At 39.6% G+C, this 27,184-nt stretch overlaps 1 protein-coding gene across 3 annotated transcripts in view; it reads left to right on the forward strand.

Moving 5' to 3' along the window:
• Positions 1 to 2,836: 2,836 nt before the first annotated feature.
• GLS (glutaminase) overlaps positions 2,837 to 27,184 on the forward strand; it is a 134,514-nt gene continuing 110,166 nt past the window's right edge. For 2 of the 3 annotated variants that reach the window (XM_063430153.1, XM_063430152.1), the window contains exon 1: positions 2,837 to 3,175. In XM_063430153.1, the coding sequence (XP_063286223.1) occupies positions 2,877 to 3,175 (299 nt within the window). In that variant the 5' untranslated portion in view covers positions 2,837 to 2,876. The remainder of the gene's footprint in view (positions 3,176 to 27,184) is intronic. The other variant, XM_063430154.1, reaches the window with a different exon arrangement.

Below are 27,184 nucleotides of genomic sequence, written 5' to 3' on the forward strand. Positions count from 1 at the left end.
CAAACTGAACTCATGAAATTCCACTCATTCAAGAGAACTTCAACAGTTTAGTGAACTGTGGATACTCAGTGCATGCACGCTAGCAAGCTCTATTTTCAAGTGGGACCTGCCACGTGGGGGCTACCACCATTTGGTCTCTGACATGACCCTTACAGGAACACTAGATGCAACTTCGTCTCAATTAAGTGGTCCAAGTGCATTGGCCCTGTAGCTTTAACCCAGCAATGTGCAGTTTTGTAGAAACAGGAATGTTTAGATTCCAGGGTTAAACACACCTATTTTTAAATCGCTATTATATGCATTTCATAACATTGGAATGATTATGGTGCCCGGAGTCCCCTGGCGCTGTCTCTCCATTTATTGTTAAACCATTTTCAAGCAGTTTAACACGGAATTAGGGTCCCTGGCAACTCTTAGCCTAGCCCCTACTGGAGGTATGGGTGAGGCAGAGTTTACACTCTTCCTAAACCATACTAATTCATACCAGAAATGGGCACAGTGACAGGATGAAAGTAGTCAGTTGACATTCTCAGCCAATCACAGTTACCCGTTGCTGCTTAGGCTAATGGCTGTGAGGAGGAGGAGCGAATATTTTCCCACCCGTTGGCTTCTTTAAATCTTTCAATGTCCCACCCCTTTATTTTGTTCACTTGTGGATACTCAGGTAAGCTCTTACATGCATTATACTTGCGTTGTATATCTTTTGATCATGGTTTTATTGTAAGATGTTTAGATTGCTCTAGTTTTCATAATATATGTATATTGCATTGACACAACTTGTCACATTAGTGTTTGTTTCTGTATGACTGCCAGTCTACCACTCATACCATACTTTTCTTTTAGTTCTAGTGTGACGTTTCTTCTTGTCCTTCACAGCATCCTTGATTCGTCTCTTCATTGGACTCTTTATGTCTCGTTTACATGGTTGACTACGCTTTGTGTTTTGCAGACTATTTTCTGGTTTAAACGGTGGACTTCAAGTTTTGGCTGCATCAAAAAAGAGGAGTTGGGAGGAGTCTCATAGCCACATATTACTGTATGGATATCTTCTGATTGGTTGATATTGTTTTCAATTGTTTAACTGTTTATTTGCTGCTGGGAGGATTCAGTAAAGAAAGTAAAGCAAATATTCACCTCCTGTCTTTAATAAAATTTAGATTATTCAGTCACTGAAGCTAGAATAATCCTTAATTACACTTGAAGAGTTAAGGGTGGTGGGAGTTGGCACCCAGACCACTCCAATGGGTACAACTGGTCTGGGTGCCTGGAGTGTCCCCTTAAGGGCAGTGAACTCCTAACCCTAATTCTACACTCCTAACATCACCGGAAATTATGGGGTAATGGGATTGTTTACTATGGTTACATTGAGAAAGTGACACATTCAACATATGTGACAATTTATTGAGGCATTTCTGTTTTTGTTTTTTTTAACAATATACAATGAGTTGACAATTTCTTGAGAACGGACTTGCAAAATTTTGCCCGAAATAATGTTGAGAAAATGAAAAGCTTACATTCACAAGAGCTCTGATATTTTCCCCCACTTCAGTCTGACGCAAGAGTTTCTAAGCCCCTACATTTCACTGTTTTGTGAATAACACCCTATATTCTCTATACTGTAAGCTTGTTTGAGCAGGGTCCTCATCTACCTATTCTTGTTACATTTTGTATTTGTCCAATTTCCTCCATTTATAATATTTTAAAGCACTGTAGAATAAGTTGGCGCTATATAAATACCAATAATAATAATAATATCTCCATCCAAATACCAATATTCACAATGCCTGCCTTTAGGATTACAAAATACATATTCAGTGTCCAGTGACGAAATGTGACGTAAGCAGTAATAAGCTACTTACATGCTGCCCCCTATCACACACAGTAATAAGCCACTTACATGCTCTTCCCTATCACACACAGTAATAAGCTACTTACATGCTGACCCCCCCATCCCACACAGTAATAAGCCACTTACATGCTGCCCCCTATCACACACAGTAATAATCTGCTTACATAATGCCCCCTATCACACACAGTAATAAGCTACTTACATGCTGACCCCCATCACACACAGTAATAAGCTGCTTACATGATGCCCCCTATCACACACAGTAATAAGCCAGTTACATTGCTGCCCCCTATCACACACAGTAATAAGCTGCTTACATGATGCCCCCTATCACACACAGTAATAAGCCAGTTACATTGCTGCCCCCTATCACACACAGTAATAAGCTGCTTACATGCTGCCCCCTATCACACACAGTAATAAGCTGCTTACATGCTGCCCCCTATCACACACAGTAATAAGCCAGTTACATTGCTGCCCCTATCACACACAGTAATAAGCTGCTTACATGCTGCCCCCTATCACACACAGTAATAAGCTGCTTACATGCTGCCCCCTATCACACACAGTAATAAGCCAGTTACATTGCTGCCCCCTATCACACACAGTAATAAGCTGATTACATGCTGCCCCCTATCACACAGTAATAAGCTGCTTACATGATGCCCCCTATCACACACAGTAATAAGCCAGTTACATTGCTGCCCCCTATCACACACAGTAATAAGCTGCTTACATGATGCCCCCTATCACACTGACTGCCCTCTCCTTGGGATGTGCTGCAGGAGGCTCAGAGCTCAGCCTGCTGCTAGTAATATTCCAGAACACTGCAGGGACACGCCCATTTGTCAGACGCGGTTAGAATGCTCATAACACCCACCAATGGGAATGCGCTGTTTTTTGACAGGTAGCGAGGCGGACCAATGGGCTTCGAGCAGGGGCTGGTCGTGTACTGTCACTACCGAAATAGAAAGCGGTGTGTGAGGCGGAACAGTTTCATTGCCAGGCGAACACAGACCGTGACACCATGCTATGGCTGAGGAGCTCCGCGCTGCTCAGAGAATTCATACAGCACCAGCAGCCCGGGATGCGGAGGCTGATACCGCCCGCTACCTTACCCTGCCGGGCGCTGCGCAGCCTGGCCGCCGCGGGGCCCCGGGAGCTGGCCGGGGTTGGAGGTGACGGCAGGGGATGGTGGCGGCTGCCTCACACTCGGGTGACACAGGCCAGGCGCTTGTGCGTCAAGTCAGACGGGACCCCCGCAGATGAAGGGAGCGGCGGCACGGAGCCCGGGGTCAGCATTCCTCCTTCGGCCAAGGAAGACAAGTGAGTGAGCCCTCAGCTAACGGTCACTGACTGACACGTGACGCAGCGCGTGGAGAGGAAAGGGTTATTGGGAGTGGCGTGACGTCATGCATGGCGGGGTTAGCACGTCACAGTCACTCTGTCTATGCTGCCATAGCTGCGAGCTGGATAAAATGGTCCACGAGCCGGTGTAGCCGCTCCCTCCTCCTCAGCCGGGTTCGGGCAGAGTACCTAAGCTGGCTGTAAAATTATACAAAATGAATAGCCCAGTGATGGCTCCTATTAGCACCTCATACCTTCCCGAGACTCTGCCTTCCTTGTCCTCAGTGAGCATCATGGGAAGTGTAGTTAAGGTAGGTTGGTGCTCAGTGAGCATCATGGGAAGTGTAGTTAAGGTAGGTTGGTGCTCAGTGAGCATCATGGGAAGTGTAGTTTAGGAAGGTTGGTGCCTGGGATAGACATCACTCTCCTAGGCTAGGGCATCCTGGGTATCTTGACATTCTAGCCTTTCCTGATTGGATTCTCTCATCTCTATGAATGTACAGTGAACTTTAGTGGTTATGATGCTTGGAATGTCCCTTTAAATATCCTCCTTGCAGGAGCATTGAGGACTAAAAGTGGATGTACGGCAGCTCTGTTCTCCTAGAGATTAGCTGTAAGAATACAGATTGACTCAGTTCTCACATTGGAAGCATCTCTAGTAATCGTCAGGTAGACAACTGCTAGAGGCGTATTTAACCCAGTAATGGAACCATTGCCCTATTTACTTAATGGCAAAGCTTTTACATTGCATAGTTAAAATTTGACCTTCAAAATTGACATGAATTTAAAACTGTAAATTATATTTTTATAGTTTTGGTTCTCTATGCATGTAGTAGCGAAAAAAACAAAAACTTTATTAAAGTCTATTTAAAAACCTGGGACAGCACAAAAATAGACAGTCTCATTAAGAGAGAGATATGTAGCATAGAAAAGCGTATCAGTTGATTCATACTCTGATGTACTGAATTGGTCAGAGTCCACTTTAGTCCTCTTTTTTTTTAAAAGGACAGTAGACTCTGCCTTGTTCAAAATCCTTTTTGTCTCTCATATATTTCTGATGTTTCCTCCCTTTTATTACATGTGAGAATTTGTCCAAATTGGACTTAAGTTTTATCTCTAGGGTCTCAAATTGTGGTTCTACTTTGAATCCCTGAACCAACTCGATTTCTTTATCCAATTCTAGTTGAACATTGGCTAATTTAATAGACCGGTATTTACAGATGATATTCATAAAGGTGTTTGAGCATTTAGAGGCTGCCTCATCCCATTCCTTATAAAACTCTTCCATCTCAATTTGTCTTGCTGGAGAAATCTGAACTCTTAACACTCTAGGTATAATATTTTTGGAGATCTATTTTTCGAGGGTAGAGACTTCCCAGCTTATCTTGATCTGCTGTTTAAAGAGTTTAGTTAATTTATTAAAACTAGTATGGATATTAGGGGGATACAGTGTTTCTAATGTGCTTTCTGTGCTAAAGACGGAATCAACGTCCATACACCAGGTACTTGCATTGGGTTTATTTGACAGGAAGGGCTTATCTTAGGGCAATCCATACAGAACGGGAAACTCTGATTACAGATGGGAGTCGTAAGATTGAGGAAAACAAAATACGCTGCATTGGTACATATGATGCAGGATGGGATACTATGTCGAATGTCTTTCATAAATTCTGGCCTATTCTCCAATCTGACAAACATCTTAAGGAAATTTTGCCACCTTTTCCTTCGATTACAGCACGGAGGGGTAGAAATTTGAGAGACATTCTAGCACCTAGCCATCTCCCGGCTATTTCCAAAAATACCTACCAATGGGTACGTTTCAATGTGGTCGCTTCAGCACTTGCCCATTCATCAGTAGACAATCGAAGACGTTCTCTGACTGTAGTGATATGAAGATTTTTAAACCTCGTTCCTTTTTCAATTGTCATACAACAGGAGTAGTTTACTTGTTGACTTGCTCCTGTGGTCTAAAATATGTAGGCAAGACTTTTCGTCATTTCAGACTCAGGATACGAGAACATGTAAATTCAGTCAGGAGACATTTGGAGACGCCTGTCTCAAGACACTTACATTTATATCATACCCATTCTTCAGCAGGCATTCGTTTCATGGGTCTTGAACATATACCACAACCTCCGAGGAAAGGGAATTGGGACTTAAGATTAAGACAAAGAGAGGCATTCTGGATTTATCATCTTAAAACTTTGTCCCCACTTGGGTTGAATGAAGGTTTCTCCTACTCCCTGTTTATTTAATTTAAATTCTGATAAGAAATGATATCTTAAGTTAAGCTTGTATATATCTCTTTATTAATCTCTATTTTTTATTTTTTGGTCACCCTCGGTTTATATGTCCATCATACTGGGATGCCGTTATATTTACCCACTTTCTTTAACCAGTATGCCTAAATTATATCACTATTATGACCTAAGTATTTAAGATTATCATCTGTATGTCTGAGTACACACTGTCAAGGTCGATACTCATTCACAGGTGTATTGGCAATTTTGTACATGGAAATCTTGATACATTACAGTGGAAACACAGTATCTGCATATTCTATGGCCCTTCAGCTATTTCCTTATATATACTTGCCTAACTGACTATTTAATTACTGTTTTCCATTTGGTGGTCACAATTTATGAGTTTATTTCCTCCTTTTTTATATGTGTATTATACCATAGTGGATCATCAAGTAATGTTTATTTATTCAGCCAGTTAGGCATACTAAGGGTTAATTCTTTTTAACTTGGTCTGATTCTTTCGGTTTCTCCGGCCGTTCACGACGAAGCCTTGTGGGTTGGCATCATGTTGCTTCATACCACGCCCCCACAACCCTGTTTGCGAGACGACCGGAACGGCTGAACACATGGATTAGAAGGCACACAGGTGTTTGTAATGATCTGTGGGTATATAAATAAACCGCCGGGACGCGCGTCGGGTTTAGTTTGTTTTCTACACTTTTTTTTGAGCACTTTGCACTTATGACCTTTTAGTTCTTTGTACCTGGGACTTCAGATACTTAGACAGAGTCTAGATCAGAACACCCATGAAGGTGTTATATAGGAGATAGAGGGTTAGCACAGAGAGTAAGCTACTTGTTGGGACTTTTTGTGGTCTGGGGAGAGGTTTTTTTTATTTATGGTCTTAGCATTGCTGTATTGTATCCCCTTACGTTTTTTGGGGGGTAGTTACTCCCCTTGGGATCACAGCTCTACTGCTATCCCAACCCACCCTCCCCTTTCCCCCTTTTCCCCATTTCTCTCACTGCTTTTATACCCTAAGCTGTGCATAGTTTAGTATATTGCCCTCCCTTTTTTTTCTGTGAGGACTTTCCTTTATTAGGCTCATTGTGCCGCTTTTCTAGGCTACATATCTCTCTCTTAATGAGACTCTGTCTATTTCTGTTCTGTCCCAGGTTTTTAAATAGACTTTAAAGTTTTTTTGTTTTTTTCGCTACTACATTACTATTAAGATTGGGCTGGGCCCTTCCCTTATTGGCTATCTTATTGTAAGATATCCTTTTGGGCTTTTTTCATTTCATTAACTCTTGGGTTACCCCCTATTACCCAGTCTAGGTGACCCCCCATTTTTCTTGAGGGACGGGAGTTGGGTATGGTTTTCCTCCCTACCTTCCGGCCCCTTGAGTTTTTCCATTTCTATTATGTGGTAGTTGTAACATTGGCAGCTCATATTTAGCAGATGGTGGTGGGAGGGCATCATTGCTTGTCTTTACAAAGCCTATGTGGGTAGTGTAAAATATCTGTGCTAATGCCTCACATTTGTATTGAGATTAATATGGCTTGTCTAACTATTTTTCAGTAAAGTGCCACACATTGTTTGCAAAACGTCTGTTTATCCTATGACATTTAAAAAAAAAAAAAAAAAAAAAGATAGTTGTGCCCCCTCCTCCACCCATAACCCAATCCCCAAGGCCTGAAGCTTTCTAGAAAAGGTAAATCAACCTGGCTCTGTATAGCAATGTTTGGTCAAGTAAATTGCTGAAAGTGGGCAAGATGTTGTAGTTGAAGAGCAAGGGCGAGCACATACTGTTCTGGAAGTGTATGACCTTTGCTAAGGTAAAGGTTATACCACAGAGGGAGAATAAGAGATGCAACTTGATTTAGATGGTTCCTTTACTTCCTGATTTTCCAGTGTAAAATTATAACTTGTAAATTTGGGACAAGTCAACATAACATGGAAGCTTCAAGTCCATAGATTTCTAAGTTTTTTTTTTTTTTTATAATTTTTCCTTTGTGTTTTTTTAATTTTTTTATTTAAATTCAAACGTATGTTGCATTTCCCTGGAAAACTGCTGTAGTATAGGGTTGCCCAAACGGTAGGGCCCCTAGTCATTGTAGAAATAAAACTCTCATGCTTTGCAAGTTGTTCAGAATGACATAGCAATGTGTAAATTGTAGTTCTTTAAATATCTGTGAATCAACCTTTTGGCATCACTGCTGTAGAAAAAAAATGTATAGGATTTATTTTCCTTATGCCCTCTCTATCTTAAAGGAATACCCAAGCAGCATAACCACTACAGCCTGCCTATTTAGGAAATATAAATAGGTAGGCTAGCACTATTGCTTTGTAGGTGACTTCAAGCCGAAATTGTCATGGTGCCTGAAGTCTGCATACCCTGCACATACAAAGTTAACCTCCTTCACTGCTGGAGGTGTAACTCCACCTCCGGCATCGTCATTGGGGCGTCATTAGCCATACCAGAACAAGTGTTCTGGGTTGACTAATGTCAATTCAGTGCAACTTTCTGTGCACATCGGCTGAGAGTAGTCCAGTGAAACCCAGGTAAGAGGGCAAACTGTTGCTAAATAATTTGCCCCATTACTAGGGAATGGGGACAGGGTATTCCTGGCATTATAACCACTACAGTGGCTCTATTGGGTATGATGCTTGGATTATCCCTTTAAGAATACTTGCTTGTTATTCCAATCTCTCTCACCTTGGCCGAACAGGCCAATTTGGACTCTGTTTGGACTGTAGGATGTTTTTACTGTGTAGTAGACTAGGAAGTTAGTCAGTGAATTCTTTTGTATGCAAAAAAAAGAAGCAAAGCTCCATTGTTTAGCTAATAATTCACTGCATGCTGCTGGTCTGTTAAATTAATCATGACGTAAAGAAAATGGAATTTTTGAAAAGAATTCGACAGAATGTAAAAATAATTCTTCAGATACATGCTGTTGCAGCAGGACCCAGCATATGTTAAAATAAGTATAAATATTGGTTTCAATATCTGTTTGTCAATACAGTTTACTATACTATATATGTTTTCAGATTTGTCTTTCTGCTATACAGTTTGGCTTTATTATATAATATCAAGCAACAACATATATGACATTGCTGTGTCTTACATGATGTTTATTATTTTTAATTATTAAAATCGTAACCTCTTCAATCTGAAAATAGGTATTTGTTTGGTAATATTCATCCTCTTTCAATGCTCAATCTATTTTCATACATATGATCAGGCTACTGCTTGGACATCGATTTGGATTTTACGTGAGGCCACACGTATTAGCTTAATACATTTTCATGCCTTTAGAATGTACTGAATTGAATCCATGTCACACAAGGATGACCAGGGAAGGGAGGGGGGATTATTCCAGACCTGTCAAACCTATATCAACTTACTTGAGAAGAGCACGAGGGGAACTTTGAAGGAGCTATTCGTAAACACTAAATGGTATCCCCAGAGGATTAGAGAGGGCAAACCAGCTATTTCGTAATGACACATAGTTCCTATCGTACAAAAGCAATGTTGGGGGCAGGATAGGGAGTTTCTGGGACGTTTAATTTGTTAAACTGAGAAATGATTATTTGCTTTCTCATGTGAAAAGATACGGATCCGTGTCCTGCCTCTTTATTACCTTTGCTGCTTCAATAAAAACTGTTCTTACATTTAAAATCGTAACTTCATTAGAATTGAATCAGGGTTATAGTAGTTTATTTTACTTGGAGATCTGTAAAGAAACACTCTAAGCACCATAACCACTACATCACGCTTTAGGTGTTTGCATCTCCCCAACCTGTCCCCCCCTTACCCGTACCACGGGTAGTCAAAGCTCTCCTAAGGCTGTAGTTTGCAGGCAACAGTGGTGTCTGGTGGACCCCAGAAAGAAGTAAAACGGTTCTAAAACTGTCTAACTCTTAACAATGTGGGTGTCAGGACAACCCCTGACAAGTAGGGAGGGGGAATTAAAACATAATTTTATAAAATTAAATATTTAAAAAGAAAAAAAATGCCCCCCTCGAAGACAAAAAATATGGAAGGAGCTGCTCATTTTGTCAACATGCTGTAGACATTTCAAATGGCTGGAGGACAGACCATGGTAATGCTTTCTGCATCAAAAATCAAACAAAGTATTATGGGAATTGTAAATCATTCCAAGCAATTTCTGTTAGTGAAGTAATAATTTGGAAGCCAAACATATTCATGGGCAAAAGTATTTAAAAAATTTTTTTTTTTTAAAGTTAAGAGCCAGTGTGTTTAATTTTTAAGTGCCATGGCTCCCTGCATTCCTGTGCCTGACATAGTTCTGAACTGTTGTTAAGGAGGTTTGCAACTCCTAAAAAAATAAACATCCCATTTTACACACTGCATCCACTATACACACTCTGCATTCATTATATGCACAGACTACACAACACTGCATTCATTATATACACACTGCATCCACTATACACACACTCTGCATTCATTATATGCACAGACTACACAAAAACATTGCATTCATTATATACACACTGCATCCACTATACACACACTCTGCATTCATTATATGCACAGACTACACAAAAACATTGCATCCACTATACACACACTCTGCATTCATTATATGCACAGACTACACAAAAACATTGCATCCACTATACACACACTCTGCATTCATTATATGCACAGACTACACAAAAACATTGCATCCACTATACACACACACTCTGCATTCATTATATGCACAGACTACACAAAAACATTGCATCCACTATACACACACTCTGCATTCATTATATGCACAGACTACACAAAAACATTGCATCCACTATACACACACTCTGCATTCATTATATGCACAGACTACACAAAAACATTGCATCCACTATACACACACTCTGCATTCATTATATGCACAGACTACACAAAAACATTGCATCCACTATACACACACTCTGCATTCATTATATGCACAGACTACACAACAACATTGCATCCACTATACACACACTCTGCATTCATTATATGCACAGACTACACAAAAACATTGCATCCACTATACACACACTCTGCATTCATTATATGCACAGACTACACAAAAACACTGCATTCATTATATACACACACTACACAAACACCCACACTGCATTCACTACACACATATATTCTTGAAAACATAAACAATTCTGACTGGCATGTATATTTTGTGCATTTACCTTTTAATTAAAAAAAACAAAAAAAAAAAGATTTGCAAAAAAAGAAATAAATAATAAACCTGTTCAGTTAACAGTAGATTTGTGTAGAAATATATATATATATATATATATATATATATTTTTTTTTTTAAATGGTAAATGTACAGAGTATCTGTAAATTATTGGCTATCGGCCTGAAAGTTCTCAGATTATTGGTATCTGCTCTAAAAAATCAATATTGGTCGATCCCTAATCTTGAATCCTATTGTAACAATGCAATGTTTTGTGGATCCAGGACATACTTGAAAACGAGAGAAATTTCAATGTATCCATCCTGGTAAAATATTTTATAAATAAATACATTTTATAAAGATAACTGATTACAGCCAGCAAGTGTGGTAATAAGGGTTTGTGGTAAAGTCCGTTTTAGAATAAGATGCAGTAAGGGAGGAAATAGGTGTGTGAGAGGGATGTTGATAGTGTGGGAGAATGATATATAAAATTAGTTTGACAACTGAACTTTAAATGTAGTATTTCTACTCCTTATACAAAGTGCAGACCAGGATTTATTACAAATGATATAGCATATACAAGCAAAAGATTGGGCTCATAGCCCTTTATCGATGTATAATGCCCCCATGTCTATGTGGTTGATCCTATTCCATAAACTCCTTTTTTTGACAAAAGCCATGTTACAACTATCAGTTTATACACAAGACTGTGAGCAGCACACTGCAAAGGAGGTAGTAAACATTTCTCATTTGACGACTGAGAGGCAGCTAGGGTAACTTATACTTACAGCAGTTTTTTTCATCTCCTTTAGGCTGACAGGGTACTCTCTACTCTATTACATATATACATATGCAATATTTTTTGTTTAGAGTGAAGCAAACCTTTAGCAAGAAAATGGGGTCAGTACCTTTGCCAGAAGTGTTGCATCATGCGGGTTAAGGAGTTGCGAGCCTTTTTAAAAAAATTTTTAGCAAGTGTAATTTGTGTGTCTTTCTAGAAATTACGCTACGTGTCTTTAAGCAGGAAGGCAGCCGTCCTGAATTTCCGTATTAAGAAATAAGCTTTGACTCATTTGGTAGTAAAAGCCGCATTTTGAAGTCTAGTGGGGTAGCACATGTATTGTGGCATAGTTTCCCCTTACTGTAGCTTTAAAGGAACTAGATTGTCAATCAGACTGCTTCATCTTTAATATATTCTTAATAATAAAACAGTTTTACAAAATATATATATATATATATATTTACCTGCAAATGAAAACATTGCTGTTTTGCTTTCTTCCTGATAGCTGTTAGAGGTGCTTCCAACACTATAACAGAGTTAAACTCTGTCTGTTAGAGTTCAAAAGACTCTCCTAGAGAGTATTTCATTTGTGCAGTGTTTTGCTGTGCATGTGCACTAGCATTTCAGATTATCGATCTTGTTCTCAGCCAGAGAACAACACGAAAACTTGCGTGTCGCTGGATGTAATGTAAGCCTTTTTTATGTTACTTTTTTTTTTTTCTAAGCCCTGCAACGGGGGGATGCCTACTTGGGTATGGGAACACTATATAGCGTTAGAAAGGCATTTTTGTTTTCCTAACGCTGCAGTGTTTTTTTTTTTTTTCCCTATGTTAAAATGGTAAACCTAAGCAGCGCAAGCAAATGTAGCTGACAAATTCCTTCCAGACCAAGAAGTGGCTTCACTTCTTTATATGGTTTCCTTCTCTTTCTTAAACCAATTTCTGACTCATAGAGTATATAAAATTCACAGAATTTGATTATATTAAATACCAATTTATATTATTCTATTATAACACATTGCAAAAAAAAAATATATTAAAAAAAAAAAAAAGAGAGAGAAAAGAGGAGGAGAAAGAAGACAAAAGAGGAAGGAGAGGAAGAAGGGAAGTGGAAACTGAGAAAAAGAAAAGAAAGGGGAAAAAGAGAAGGGGAGAGAGAGAGAGAAGGAAAGGGAAAGAAAAGGAAAAAAAAAGATAGAAAGGGGGTAATAATCGAAAAAACGGAACATTGTAAATAATATTTAAAAAGAAGCAAGCGAGTAAAGATAAAGTAGAAGGAGCGTAATACAGAAGGAAGCTGATGGCTCCCCAAAAAATAGTTCAAGATCCTAAACTTGCATTAAACCGAGAATAAGGAGATAAAGGAGAATTATATCAAGTAAAAAACTTAGATGTATTTTTTTTCTCCCCAAGCTAAAGAGTCAAAAGGGATTAAACCACGACTATCTTTAACTAATCCAAAGCCACCTATTATGGATATAAATAAAGATAATAAAGAAAAGGAAGAAATTACTACTAAAGTTTTGAATAAAAGCCTACAATCTATCTTAGAAGAAATAAAGAAAGACATTTAAAAAAACTCCACGGAAATGCGACATGAAATAAAAAGTGAAATCTCTAAATTAACTGAAAAATTCCAAGCTATGGAAGATCGATTGAGAAATGCCGACTTTCAAATAGACTCACTACATGAGGAAGTTAATACACTGACATCAAAAGTCTACAATCTTGAAAACAAAATAGAAGATCTTGAAGATAGATCACGTAGAAAAAATCTCAGGTTTCGTAATTTTAATGATTCTAACAAACAAGAAAACCTGCAACATATGCTACACGACTACTTTAAAGTGTTAGGTCTAAAACTGGATGGCCATAATGAGAAAATTGATAGATGTCACAGACTGAATAAACCATCAAACATTGCATCTGATATCCCAAGAGATATAATCACCTGTTTCCACTCGTTTGAATTTAAAGAACAAGTCCTAAAAGATAATAGAGAAAAATCTATAAAGGATGGTCCGTATGCAAATATCATAGCACTTACAGATCTATCCTATAATACCAGAAACAAGAGAAGAATGTTCCTACAGGAAATTAACATCCTAAAGCAACACAACATCAGATTCAGATGGAGCTTTCCTACGAAGATGATCATCCAAAAGGATGGAAAAATGGAGACTTTTGATCAACCAGATAAGCTAAAGACATGGCTACAGAATAAATCATTAAATTAATCTCTAATTGGGTCTTTCAGGCGTTCAGGAGGTGTTGGGGAGATTAAGAGGCTAGAGAGAACAAAAATTATAAATTTATATACGTGTTTATTGCAAATAACGTCCCTTAGAATATATTTTTATAAGATTATTATTATGATATAGGCACGCTCTAAGGCATAAACAGAAAAATTAGTATGGTTGTGGGTATTTGTCAACACAAAATTAATAAGATTTAAAGGGTGATAATTTCACTTTTCAATATATTTGATTCACTTAATTTGCTACTGGGACTTTCAAGCCTTCAGGAGGTTTTAGGGAGATTAAGAAGCTGAGAGAATCAAACCTATGTACTTTATATATTGGTGTTTACTGTAAATGATATCCCTTTGAATATTTTATAAGTTTATTATTACGAAATAGGCACGTCTTAAGGCATAACAGTAATTTTACTATGGTTATGGAGATTTGTCAACATAAAATTTAACAAGACTTAAAGGGTGATAATTTCACTTTTCAATATATTTGATTCACTTAATTTGCTACTGGGACTTTCAAGCCTTCAGGAGGTTTTAGGGAGATGAAGAGGCTGGAGAGAATCAAACTTATGTGCCGTACTTTATATATTGGTGTTTACGGTAAATAATATCCCTTTGAATATTTTACAAGATTTTTACTATTATGAAATAGGCACGTCTTAAGGCATAACAGTAATTTTATTATGGTTATGGGGACTTGTCAACACAAAATTAATAGATTTTAAAAGGTGATAATTTCACTTTCTTCTTTTTAATTTTTTTTCTTTCTCTCCTCTGCCCCCTGTCTGCCCCATCAAATACATATTTATAACTAAACCTTGGGACGCCTGACCCTAATCCCCTCTTTCTGTTGAAGTTTCATCTGAGGTTTTTATGTTGTTGTTGGTGTTGTTACTTGCATTGTTGCACAAATTGGGCTATGGTCTGTCTGAATTACATCATTTTTGCGTTTCAAACCTTTTGGTACTATCGAGCCAGTATTTATCAAATCCATGAAAACCAATGTTGAAAATTACCGTATATACTAGAGTATAAGACGAGTTTTTCAGCACATTTTTTGTGCTGAAAAACTCCCACTCGTCTTATACTCGAGTGAGTGTCTGTATTATGGCAATTTTCATTGCCATAATACAGACTGGGGGGAGAGGGGGGCTGGCAGAGCTGTAACTTACCTTCACAGCAGCTCCTGTCAGCTCCCTTCTCTCTCCTCCGTCCATGCAGCTCCCAGGTCGGCTTCCTCTGCAACTCTCGCGAGAGCCGCGGGGTCAGAGCGTTGCCACGGGTTACCGTGGCAACGCCCCGCGCGGCCGCGAGAGTTGCAGAGGAAGCTGACCTGGGAGCTGCACGGACGGAGGAGAGAGAAGGGAGCTGACAGGAGCTGCTGTGAAGGTAAGTTACAGCTTCCTGCCAGCCCCCCTCCTACAGCCCATCCACTGGACCACCAGGGAGTGAGAGCCCCCCTCCCTGGCCAGCTAACAGGCAGGGAGGGGGGACGAAAAAATAAAAATATTAATAAAACAAATAACAAAAAAATATTAAAATAATAATAACAAAAATACAATTAATAATAAAATAAAAAAAATAATTACCTAAAAAAAAATATTAAGATAATAATTAATAAAATGCCCAACCCCCACCAATGCTCTGCACACACACACTGCACACACACTGCACTGCATTCATTATATACACACTGCATTCATACACACTGCACTCATAGACACACACTGCACTGCATTCATTATACACACACTGCACTCATACACACACACTGCATTCATCATTCATTATATACACACTGCACTCATACACACACTGCACTCATACACACACTGCACTGCATTCATTATACACACTCATACACACACTACACTCATACACACACTGCACTCATACACGCACTGCACTCATACACACACTGCACTGCACTCATACACACACTGCACTGCATTCATACACACACACTGCACTCATACACGCACTGCATTCATTATACACACACTGCATTCATTATACACACACTGCACTCCATTCATTATATACACACTGCACTCATACACACTGCATACACACACACTGCATTCATATACACACTGCATTCATTATATACACACGCTGTAAATAAATATTCAGTTAATATAATTTTTTTAGGATCTAATTTTATTTAGAAATTTACCAGTAGCTGCTTCATTTCCCACCCTAGTCTTATACTCGAGTCAATACGTTTTCCCAATTTTTTGGGGTAAAATTAGGGGCCTCGGCTTATATTCGGGTCGGCTTATACTCGAGTATATACGGTATGTCCATAAATGTACAAGGTCTAAATACAAGGTGGAAAAAGCAAATGCTTTACGATTCTTTGGTTTCTAACCAAATACAAATAGCCTTCCTCCAAGAAACACACTGGTTGCGATCTGAGTCGTTAAAATGGGGGGGGGGTTTAAATATAACCATATATACCATGCATCTCTTTTAAATAATAAAAAATCAGGTGTGGCAATCATATTTGATTCTAACTTAAAACCTGAGAATTTTTTTTTTATATATATACCGTATTTATCGGCGTATAACACGCACTTTTTCCCCCTGAAAATAGGGGGAAAATCGTGGGTGCGTGTTATACGCCGATATCCCATAATTACTTACCTGTCCTGAAGCGTGGGCCGGCTTCACAGCGCGCACCGCGGTACAGGAACTTTAATTTCAGGTTCCGGTTTCCGGCGGGACTGAAAGGAAGTGTGCACAATAGTGTGCACACTTCCTTTCAGTCCCGCCGGAAACCGGAACCTGAAATTAAAGTTCCTGTACCGCGGTGCGCGCTGAGAAGCCGGCCCACGCTTCAGGACAGGTAAGTAATTATGGGACAAGGGAAAGTACACTATGGGAGGGGAGGGGGGGAAAGTACACTATGGGAGGGGAGGGGGGGAAAGTACACTATGGGAGGGGAGGGGGGGAAAGTACACTATGGGAGGGGAAGGGAGGGGGGGAGAATACCATGGGAGGGGAGGGGAGGGGGGGAGAATACCATGGGAGGGGAGGGGAGAATACCATGGGAGGGGAGGGGGGGAGAATACCATGGGAGGGGAGGGGGGGAGAATACCATGGGAGGGGAGGGGGGGAGAATACCATGGGAGGGGAGGGGGGGAGAATACCATGGGAGGGGAGGGGGGGAGAATACCATGGGAGGGGAGGGGGGGAGAATACCATGGGAGGGGAAGGGGAGAATACCATGGGAGGGGAGGGGAGGGGGGGGGAGAATACCATGGGAGGGGGGGAGAATACCATGGGAGTGGAGGGGGGGAGAATACCATGGGAGGGGAGGGGGAGTAGAATACCATGGGAGGGGAAGGGGAGAATACCATGGGAGGGGAGGGGGGAGAATACCATGGGAGGGGAGGGGGGAGAATACTATGGGAGGGGAGGGGGGAGAATACCATGGGAGGGGAGGGGGGAGAATACCATGGGAGGGGAGGGGGGAGAATACCATGGGAGGGGAGGGGGGAGAATACTATGGGAGGGGGGAGAATACTATGGGATGGTAGGGGGAGAATACTATGGGAGGGGAGGGGGGGGAGAATACTATGGGAGGGGAGGGCGGAGAATACTATGGGAGGGGGGGAATACTATGGAAAGGGGGGGAGAATACTATGGGATGAGGGGGGACACTATGGGATGAGGGGGGAACACTATGGGATGAGGGGGGAATACTATGGGATGAGGGGGGGATAATATGGGATGAGGGGGGGAATACTATGGGAGGGGGGGAAATTTCCTGGAATTTCTTTCTAAAAATGAGGTGCGTGTTATACGCCGGTGCGTGTTATACGCCGATAAATACGGTATATATCTTTATTTTCATTTTTTTTTTAAAATTAATTCAAGTACAGATACAGCTTTCAACTATAAATTTTAAACACAGTACAAAAAGTTACTTTACAATAGGATAACAATTATAAATAATAGTATGGCCGTGCTTCTAATAAACATCTACCAGTATTCTGCTGTATCTACAGCCGTGCAAACATACCATGCATTACATCTTATCCATACATCCCATTATCTCTGCTGCCTACGGATAGCTATCTATATGGGGGGGCGGTGGGGGGGTTTGAGTTTTATGGTTAATAAATCTAACCCAAGGGACCCAGACTTCGTTATATTTTTCTCTAGATATCTTGTTTAGGGCTATCCCAGCTTCCATGCTGCGTTGGTAATCAATCTGTGTACATATATCCTGCCAATTTAACGCACCCATATTTCTCCAATTTCTGGCCATAACTATTTTTATTGCCATACAGATATGAATCATAAGAATTTTTAGTTTTATGTTGCTTTTTGGTAAATCTAAATGAAACAAAAACATTTGAGGCGTGATCACAGTCCGAACCTCGAACATAAAGTCTACCAATTCCGCTAGGATTAGTTTCATAGGTTTCAGCTCCTCACAGTCCCACCAGATGTGGGAGAATGAACCTAACTCCCTACCACATCTCCAACAGTCTGGTAGGAGTGTGGGTTGAAATCTATGAAGGCGAGTAGGCACCAGGTACCAACGGTATACTAGTTTGAAGTACACTTCCTGTATGTTCACCCCATGTATATATCTTTTTACTGCTTGTAAACCCAACAACCAGTCCTCAACCGAGGATGAAAAATGAAGTTCTTGCTCCCATTTATTCATTGCTGGCGCTTTGTCTATTTGCCTTTGACTTCTTACGAATTGATTATATCTGGAAGCAATTTTTTTTTTATAATGAAATTCTACAAACTGGTCAATTAGAGAAGTTTCCGAAAAGTCTTTTCCCATAGTAAAGGATTTTATTCTTAAATAGTTAAAAATTTCCTTCGAAGGGAGGTTATATTTAGATTGTAATATTGGAAATGGCAACATTTTATTATTATTTAAAATTTCCGCTATTCTTACTACTCCACAATTTTCCCATTCTTGGATATTTATATCCTTTATATAAAGTTTTAGGCTTGTTAATGGGGCATTTAATGATATGTGTTTTGTTCCGTATTTCTTTTTCAAGTGCTTAACGATATAAATCATTGTATTATTCATCGGATTGCTAGATCTTATATTTTTTAGAAATTCGCTGTCGCACCACCAGAGCGATAGGGGTTCAATATCACCGAGATCTGATTTTTCAATAGCTAACCAATTTGGTCTAGCCATTGTAAAATTGTCGCACTTAATTAGGTGTGCTACCGTATTGTTCATATATAGTTTCTGTATGTCTGGGAAACAAATCCCCCCTTCTTTCCAGTCTCTCTGTAGTATTTCCAATGAGACTCTAGGTCTCCTATCTTGCCAAATATAATTTGATAATTGCCTTTGAAGACCGCGTATCGTCTGGCATGACACCCTCAACGGGAGATTACTAAATAAAAATGTCAACTTGGGAAGGAGATAGAAGTTTACTGCTTCAATCCTACCCAACCAAGAAAGTTCCAATCCCTTCCAATTTTTTAAGATGTTCCTAAAGTGAATGGCAATATCAGTATAATTAAGTTCTCCAGTTTCTCTATAATCTAGAGATAGTTTTACCCCTAAATATTTTATGTTCCTTACTTCCCAGTCGCATTTAAAATCTTTTTTGAGTTTGTCTACGCCTGGTCCACTTAGGCCTTTTATCAGGATTTGTGTTTTCTTTATATTTATTTTATAACCTAAGTGTTTACCAAACACGTTAATAAGCCGAAATACGGCTGGGATAGATCTAATAGGATCTGCAAGGGTCAATAGAACATCATCTGCATATAATGCAATTTTGTTCTCCATCTTATTCACTTTTAGCCCGCTGATGTCTTCGTTCTGTCTAATCGTGGCTGCCAACGGTTCTATGGAAAGGATATATAACAGGGGTGCCAAAGGGCATCCCTGTCGCGTCCCATTTCTAATAGGGAACCAGTTTGATTGAAACATGTATCCTGATACTTTGGCTTGAGGATCCTTATATAGCGCCATTGTGCACTCCTTAAAGAAACCCTCGATGCCGAAGGCCCTCAGTACTTCTTCCATGTACTTCCAGTTAACCCGGTCGAAGGCCTTCTCGGCATCGAGGGTAACCACAGCAAAAGGAGACAAACTTTGGTCTGCATGATATAGGACATTCAGTAATTTCCTAATGTTATCAGATGTGCCCCTACCCTCTACAAACCCGCTCTGATCTAAATGTACAATGTTGGGTATGATTTGTTTTAGTCTATCGGCCAAAATTCTAGAGTAAACTTTGATATCCAAATTGATAAGAGAAATTGGTCTATAATTCGAAGTGTACGTAGGGTCCTTGTCTATCTTAGGGATTGGTATTATAGAGGCCTGGAGTAATTCCGTTGGAATAGCTTTATGATTAGCAAAATCTTCAAATGTTCTTAATATATATGGAGAAATTATATCGCTTAATTTTTTATAAAAGATTGAAGAGAAGCCATCTGGGCCTGGTGCTTTACCTGCTGTTAGTGCTTTAATGGTATTACTAATCTCCTGAATAGAAAAAGGGGCATTTAGTTGGCTCAATTTCTCCAAAGATATTGTTGGTAAGCTCAATTTATCCAGAAACTTTTGTTTCGCCCTCAGATGGCTCATTAAATTTTATATTGTATAGGCTTTTATAATAGTCTTCAAATGCTTTAGCTATTTGAGTTGGAGAAAACATTTTTTTTACTTCCAACTGTTATATAGTTTATAGATTGAAGTTTATTTTTATTTTTTAGTTTATTTGAAAGACTTTTCCCTGTTTTATTATTTCCATAGTACCATCTCTGTTTTAGAGTTAACATAGCTTTGTTAATCTTTTCTTGAGTTCTTACTAATATTTTTCCCCTGATCTCTTTAATATCCTCCAAAATTTTATAATCTATGGTGAGTTTATGTAAGCGTTCTTGTTTTGCCAGATCAATATAAAGCTCGTTGAGCTCTTTTCCTTTTTTTTTTATAATAGCGCCCATTTTTATGAGGCATCCTCTCATATATGATTTTAAAAGTACACCATAGCATGGCATTGGAGACATCCCCTGTATCGTTAATTTAAAAAAATTCTCTAGTCTGAGTGCGCAGTTCTTCTACATTAGTTTCTGATTTTAGTAAATTTTCATTTAGTCTCCATTTGTCTCTACATTTATATTCAGGATTATTTTTTATGACTAAACTTACAGGTGCATGGTCGGACCATGTTATAGGTCCAATTGTCACCTTCTTAACTCGCTCCAAAATTTCAGATTTTACCAAAAAGTAATCAATTCTAGTGTATGTCTGATGAACATTTGAAAAAAACGTATAAAAAAAAAAAATGCTTTACGATTCTTTGGTTTCTAACCAAATACAAATAGCCTTCCTCCAAGAAACACACTGGTTGCGATCTTATATACCATGCATCTCTTTTAAATAATAAAAAATCAGGTGTGGCAATCATATTTGATTCTAACTTAAAACCTGAGATAAAATTAATAGTGAACCATGTGGCAGATTTCTTATAATTATTTGTAAAATAGAAACCACAACTTATACATTGGTTAACATATACCTACCAAATATTAATCCAACCGCCCTGGTTTCAAAAATTATGAATAGACTAGAAAATAAAACAATAGGCACTCTGCTAATAGCAGGCGATTTTAATTGTGTTCTTGATCCAATAATGGACAAAAAAAACTCATTCAGTTAAAGTCTGACAGCCAGTTATATAAGCAATCAAAAAACTTGTTTAACCCCTTAAGGACCAAACTTCTGGAATAAAATGGAATCATGACGTGTCACACATGTCATGTGTCCTTAAGGGGTTAAATTATGTGCCATGCATGGTCTGTATGATGCTTGGCGGGTAATACATCCAGACTTACGGGACTATACGCATTTGTCTAAAGTCCATAATTCGTATTCACGAATAGAGTTATGTTTAGTAAAAGCCAATACATTGAAAGAAATTAATACAATTCAAATCAAAGACAATACTTGGTCTGACCACAGTTTTGTAATATTGGAAATGGGTAGGGTCTTGCAGAGATCTGTGGATTCCTGGAGAATGGACGACTCTCTCTTTAGATCTAAAATAAATCAAGATTCCATAATCGAAATTTCAAGGTTTTTTTGGCTAGAAAATTCTACTCCTGAAATATCTCATTCTACCTTATGGTCTACCTATAAGGCGGTCACTAGAGGTTCTTATTAAAATAGAAAAACAAACACAAACTATGATAGAGATTTAACAGATTTAAATATTCAATATTCTAATTTGTCCAAAATGAATAAAGATCTCCCATCCAATCAATTAAGATCGACACTTTTAGAACTACAAAAACAAATTAACCTAAAGATAGAAGAAAAAATTAGAAAAACAATTAACAAACTGAGATTAAATACTTACCATCAAAGTAATAAAGCAAATAAAAAGTTAACTAAAAGATTAAAAAAGCTAAATTCAAACAATAGGGTTAATAAATTGGTTGAAAAACAAATCACATATTCTGCACCGGAAAAAATTGGACAACTGTTCAATTAATTTTATAGTAAATTATATAATCTGGACGCATCATCAGATAACCAAGATAGGAAAAAATATTTGGATAATACCGATATTCCAAAAATCACCAAACAAGATCTAGCCCAACTCAATTATGAGTTTACGGTGAATGAAGTGGAAAGAGGGATCGATAGACTTGAATTAAACAAGACCCCTGGACCAGATGGATTTAGCAATTTCTTTTATAAAATAATGAAAAAAGAAATAACTGTTCCTTTAACGGCTCTTTTTAATGAAATGGCCAAAAAAGCTAAAACCCCAAAGGAGTTGTTACAAGCCAATATTCTTCCAATATTTAAACCAAATAAAGATCCCACAGACGTTAAGAATTACAGACCAATTTCTTTAATACAGATATGAAAATATATGCAGCAATATTATCATGTAGATTAAAATCATTTATCGAGAGAGTCGTTCATTCTGATCAGGTTGGTTTTTTGCCGGGTAGATCTTTTGATACTTGTACCAGAAGAATAGTAAACATTCTGGATGGGGCACTCCGTCGGGGGATTCCGCTGCTGACCCTGTCGTTGGATGCCGATAAGGCCTTCGACAGGGTCAGCTGGGGCTTCCTCGGCGAGGTATTGACTTCCTTTGGATTCACTGGTTGGATCCATGATGCCATTATGGCACTTTACTCCGAACCAACAGCTAGAACTGTAGGAGTAAATATTCAATCAAGCTGGTTCAATTTACACAATGGCACACGACAAGGCTGTCCCCTGTCCCCTCTTCTTTATATTTTAACTTTAGAACCCCTAGCAATTAACATTAGGACTAATACGAATATCAGAGGCTTTCTAACTAAGAACTCAGAAGCAAAAATATCACTTTATGCCGAGGATATACTATTGACCCTTACCTCTCCACAATCATCTCTCCCTCAAGTCTTATCTGCTACAAATAGTTATTCTAAGGTATCAAATTACAAACTTAACATATTTAAATTGCCGTAACCACTAACATCAATACTCAGTTTAAAAGACCTGCAAGATAATTATGATTTCTCATGGTCTAGCAATGTTTTTAACTAGTTGGGCGTGACAATTTCGTCTCAAGTTAATGATATTATGGAAATAAATGTATTGAATCTCCTGAAATATACAAATACAAAATTAAAAGAATGGCGCCTGACCGAATCCTCTTGGATCGGCAGGATTAACATAATCAACGCTTATATTATGCCCAAATGGTTGTATCTATTCAGGATGATTCCCCTTCAAATTTCTGATATCTGGCTAACTGTGATACAATCTAGTTTTCAAAAGTTTATTTGGAAAATGTCAAGGCCCAGAATAAGTTCTAAAGTTCTCTCTAGGAAACCCCAAAACAGAGGGGTAAGTTACCCAAATATCAGAAATTGTTACTATGCTAACATCATTGGTCACATATATAAACTTCAGGTTGAATCGTTCAAAACAGACACATGGTACCAAATTGAATCCGAGGTGGTTGGAAAAGATAGATTAGAAATATATTTATGGCATAAAAATAATAAAATAACGACAGAATTTTTACGTAGTAAATCACTAATCCTGTCACAAATTATTACTGCTTGGGAGATAATAAAAAAAAAACAACAACAATTTCTAATAAAATAATTAAGCCATCACATTTGATTGTTTTAGAAGATAAAATAGAGGATATTTCTTTAAATAACTGGTCCAAATTTCAATGGACAATTGGAGACATCCTCCAGGAGGATCAAATTCTACCCTTTTCTGATATTCAAGCCAAACTCCTTCTCCCCAATAAAGAACTCTTTTCCTATTTAAGAATTAAAAATTTCTTGAATAAGTTTTTACTAAAAACGTCGCCAAAAAACGATATTTTTATTCAATCTATCTTTAGATATACTAAGGTTAATACATTTTTTTCAAAAGCTACTAAGTTGTTAGCTAATTTGGATCAACAACCTTTAAAGATACTTGATAAATGGAAAAAGATCCTAAATATTGACATAGCTGAGCAGGAATGGTGTACATCTCTTAAAGATACTCGTAAATATATTCACTGTCAGAATTTAGTGGAATGTCAATATAAGATTATGTATAAATAGTACCTGACTCCATATAAATTAAGTGAAATGTATCCAGGTCAAATTCCTCATTGTTAGCGTTGTGGCTATCCAGAGGGAACACTTGTTCATATATGGTGGCACTGTAGACTAGTTAATAGTCTTTGGGAATGGTCTTTTGAAATACTTAAATGTTCATTCAATATTACAATTAAAAAAGCCCCGGATACAGCACTGTTACATTTAAATTGGAAACTTTCCTCCACTTCTTCCAAGTGCCTCGCAAATCATTGTTTTTTGGCGGTAAAGATAATAATAGCTAGACAATGGAAGTCACATCTTTCTTTCCAGAGCTGTCAGTTAGTTAATCAAATCTTATTCCAACTCCGAATGGAAAAAGATTTGCCAGTCCACTCCTTACTTCTTATAAATAAACAAGACCAATACACTAATTGGATTCGAATTCTGGAAAATAATTGAATTATTTTCTTTATTTCCCTTTTCTCTGGTTTTTTTTTTCAATAGCTAATTTCACCATGGTGATATTTTCTCTTTTTTACGATGTTCAGACCGACCATAGCCCACACTTATATTTATTTTCACAATAGTTCTATAAGAGAATTTATCCGTTTGGCCCAGGAATTATCTTTAAATTTAGGATTAGAACAGTTGTAACATTGCAAGTTTCATGTTTTGTTATCGTTACACTTGTCTTGTCTTGTATGTATACTGCACTATTTTGTATATGTATGAAAACATTTAAGAGAGGGAAACTCTTTTCAATAAATAAAACAATGAAAAAAAAAAGAAATGGGGGGCGTGGTTTGGCCGCAAGCGAGAATGGCTGCTTAGGGGAAGAGCTCCGTCCCACACAGCCTTAACAGCAAAGCTAACACCGCAGCACGGCACGATAATGGGGCGCACAAAACGCCCAGACGGCTCACAAACCCCCAGGACTCACCCGAGCAATCCCCAAGCTGGTCCTATGGACGGGTACCTGGCACCGTCGACGACCGGTCGCCACGTGGCAGCGGGCGCAAACATGGCCGACTCCCCGGTCAGCACACATGCCTCTGAGCCGGCTGAACTCTCGCTGGCTGACATCAGCGCCGATATAAGAGCCCTGACAGCAACCATGGCAACCATGGTTACCAAGGAGGACATGAAAGCTCTATCTGACACCCTGCATGCGGCGATCCGCACAGAGGTAACCACGCTCAGGGCTGAACTTACAGCACAGGCCACCAGGGTGCAGGCTACTGAACACTCTGTGCAAGCTATAGGGGAGAGAGTGGAAGCTTCAAACCTTGCAATCCACAGGCAAGGTAATATGCTTTTACATTTAAGACGCCAAACGGAAGATCTTGACAACAGGGGTCGCCGATCAAACATAAGGGTCCGCGGCCTACCTGAACCAGAAGGGACAGAGGACGTCGAGGCCAAATTACAGACGCTATTCCGAAACATATTGGGACCGGAAGCGCCGGAATCCATGGTGTTCGACAGGGCACACAGGGCTAATAGAGCCCGCGCAACCGATAATTCGCCAAGAGACATTATATGCTGTATGCATTCCTACAAACTAAAGGAGAAGATAATGCACAGAGCCCGTTCGAGACCCACCTGGCAATTCAGTGGCGCTGAGGTGGCCCTCTACCAGGACCTGTCCCCCCTTACGCTAGAGGCACGTAGGGCCCTGAGACCTATCACTACGCTGCTCAGGGATAGAGGGATCCCATATAAATGGGGTTTCCCCTTTATGCTCTTAGCCAGACACCACGAAGAATGGTTCCCGTTAAGATGGCCAGAGGAAGTTCCACGATTCCTGCAGCGCCTTAACCTTCCACCCACAGAGGTCACCGACTGGATCCTGGGGCCAACAGAACAGAGGCAAGGGATCCGAACCCCAGGCCAGCAGCGCAGAAGAAGAGACAACACACCACAGCGCCCGCAAGCCCGCAGACAACTAATCCCCACGGACCCTGAGGAGTGAGGCTAGGCACCCCTCCCACTCCCACCAGGCACGAATGGCCGACCACGACACGTGCACCCTACCAGAGCAGGCAGATACCTTCGGACGCCAGCGTCGTCCCGAGCACCACAGAAGACAGATAAGTACTGTTTGCACGCATACACAAGCAAGGGGTATTCACATGGTCCCCTAGACCAGGCATGGCAGCACAATAATAGCACACCCCTTGGACCGGGAGGCTACCCTGAGTTAACTGGGGTGGGGGGGCCTGTTGGGGGAGGGACACATGGCACACCAAACTCACAGGCTGCGGCCCATGGTGGGACAGATCCGAATGTGCACATGTCCTGCAAGCTGCGGCACTCCACGGGACTGTTGACAGATTCCGGGACACTTGGGCTCAAGCTACAGGGTAACACTTCTGGTACTACGAAAGCGATCCTGTCGTACCAAGTTGGCACTCTAGAGACTACCTGAAGATTTGCCAGTGGGATGGTCGGGGGGGTGGGAGGTGCCTAGAGAAACCTAACCATGGGTCATTGTATTGTATTGAATTGTATTATATTATATTATTTTGTTGAAAATGTTTTATCGGGCTTTATTAGATGAGGTGGTCCTGCGGGTGGGAACAAGGTAGTGATTAGTGTATCTATGACTTAGAAGGAAGTGGGACAAGGGGGGGGGGGACAAATCGGGACTGAAACTATGTCACTCTGGGCTATACACTGTTTTAGTAGTGGAATATTGAAGACAAGCCTGGCAGAGAGAGGGCATAAATGGGTTCCCGGACAATACAGATGAGTAACACAGTATACTTGATGTAATGTATCTCGTGAGAGCATGTGATCCCACAACACAGCGCGATCACCGCGCGCGTAGACGCACACATATGCCGCAACCAGATATACGCACACACGCAGGAACTTTTACACCGCGGACAGGTAACTAGACCCCATACTCTTGACGCAGGGGACACTACCCAAGGACCTTTATGGAGGGACACG

This window comes from Pelobates fuscus, chromosome 8, assembly GCF_036172605.1.
Source record: "Pelobates fuscus isolate aPelFus1 chromosome 8, aPelFus1.pri, whole genome shotgun sequence".
Classification (NCBI taxonomy): Eukaryota; Metazoa; Chordata; class Amphibia; order Anura; family Pelobatidae; genus Pelobates; species Pelobates fuscus.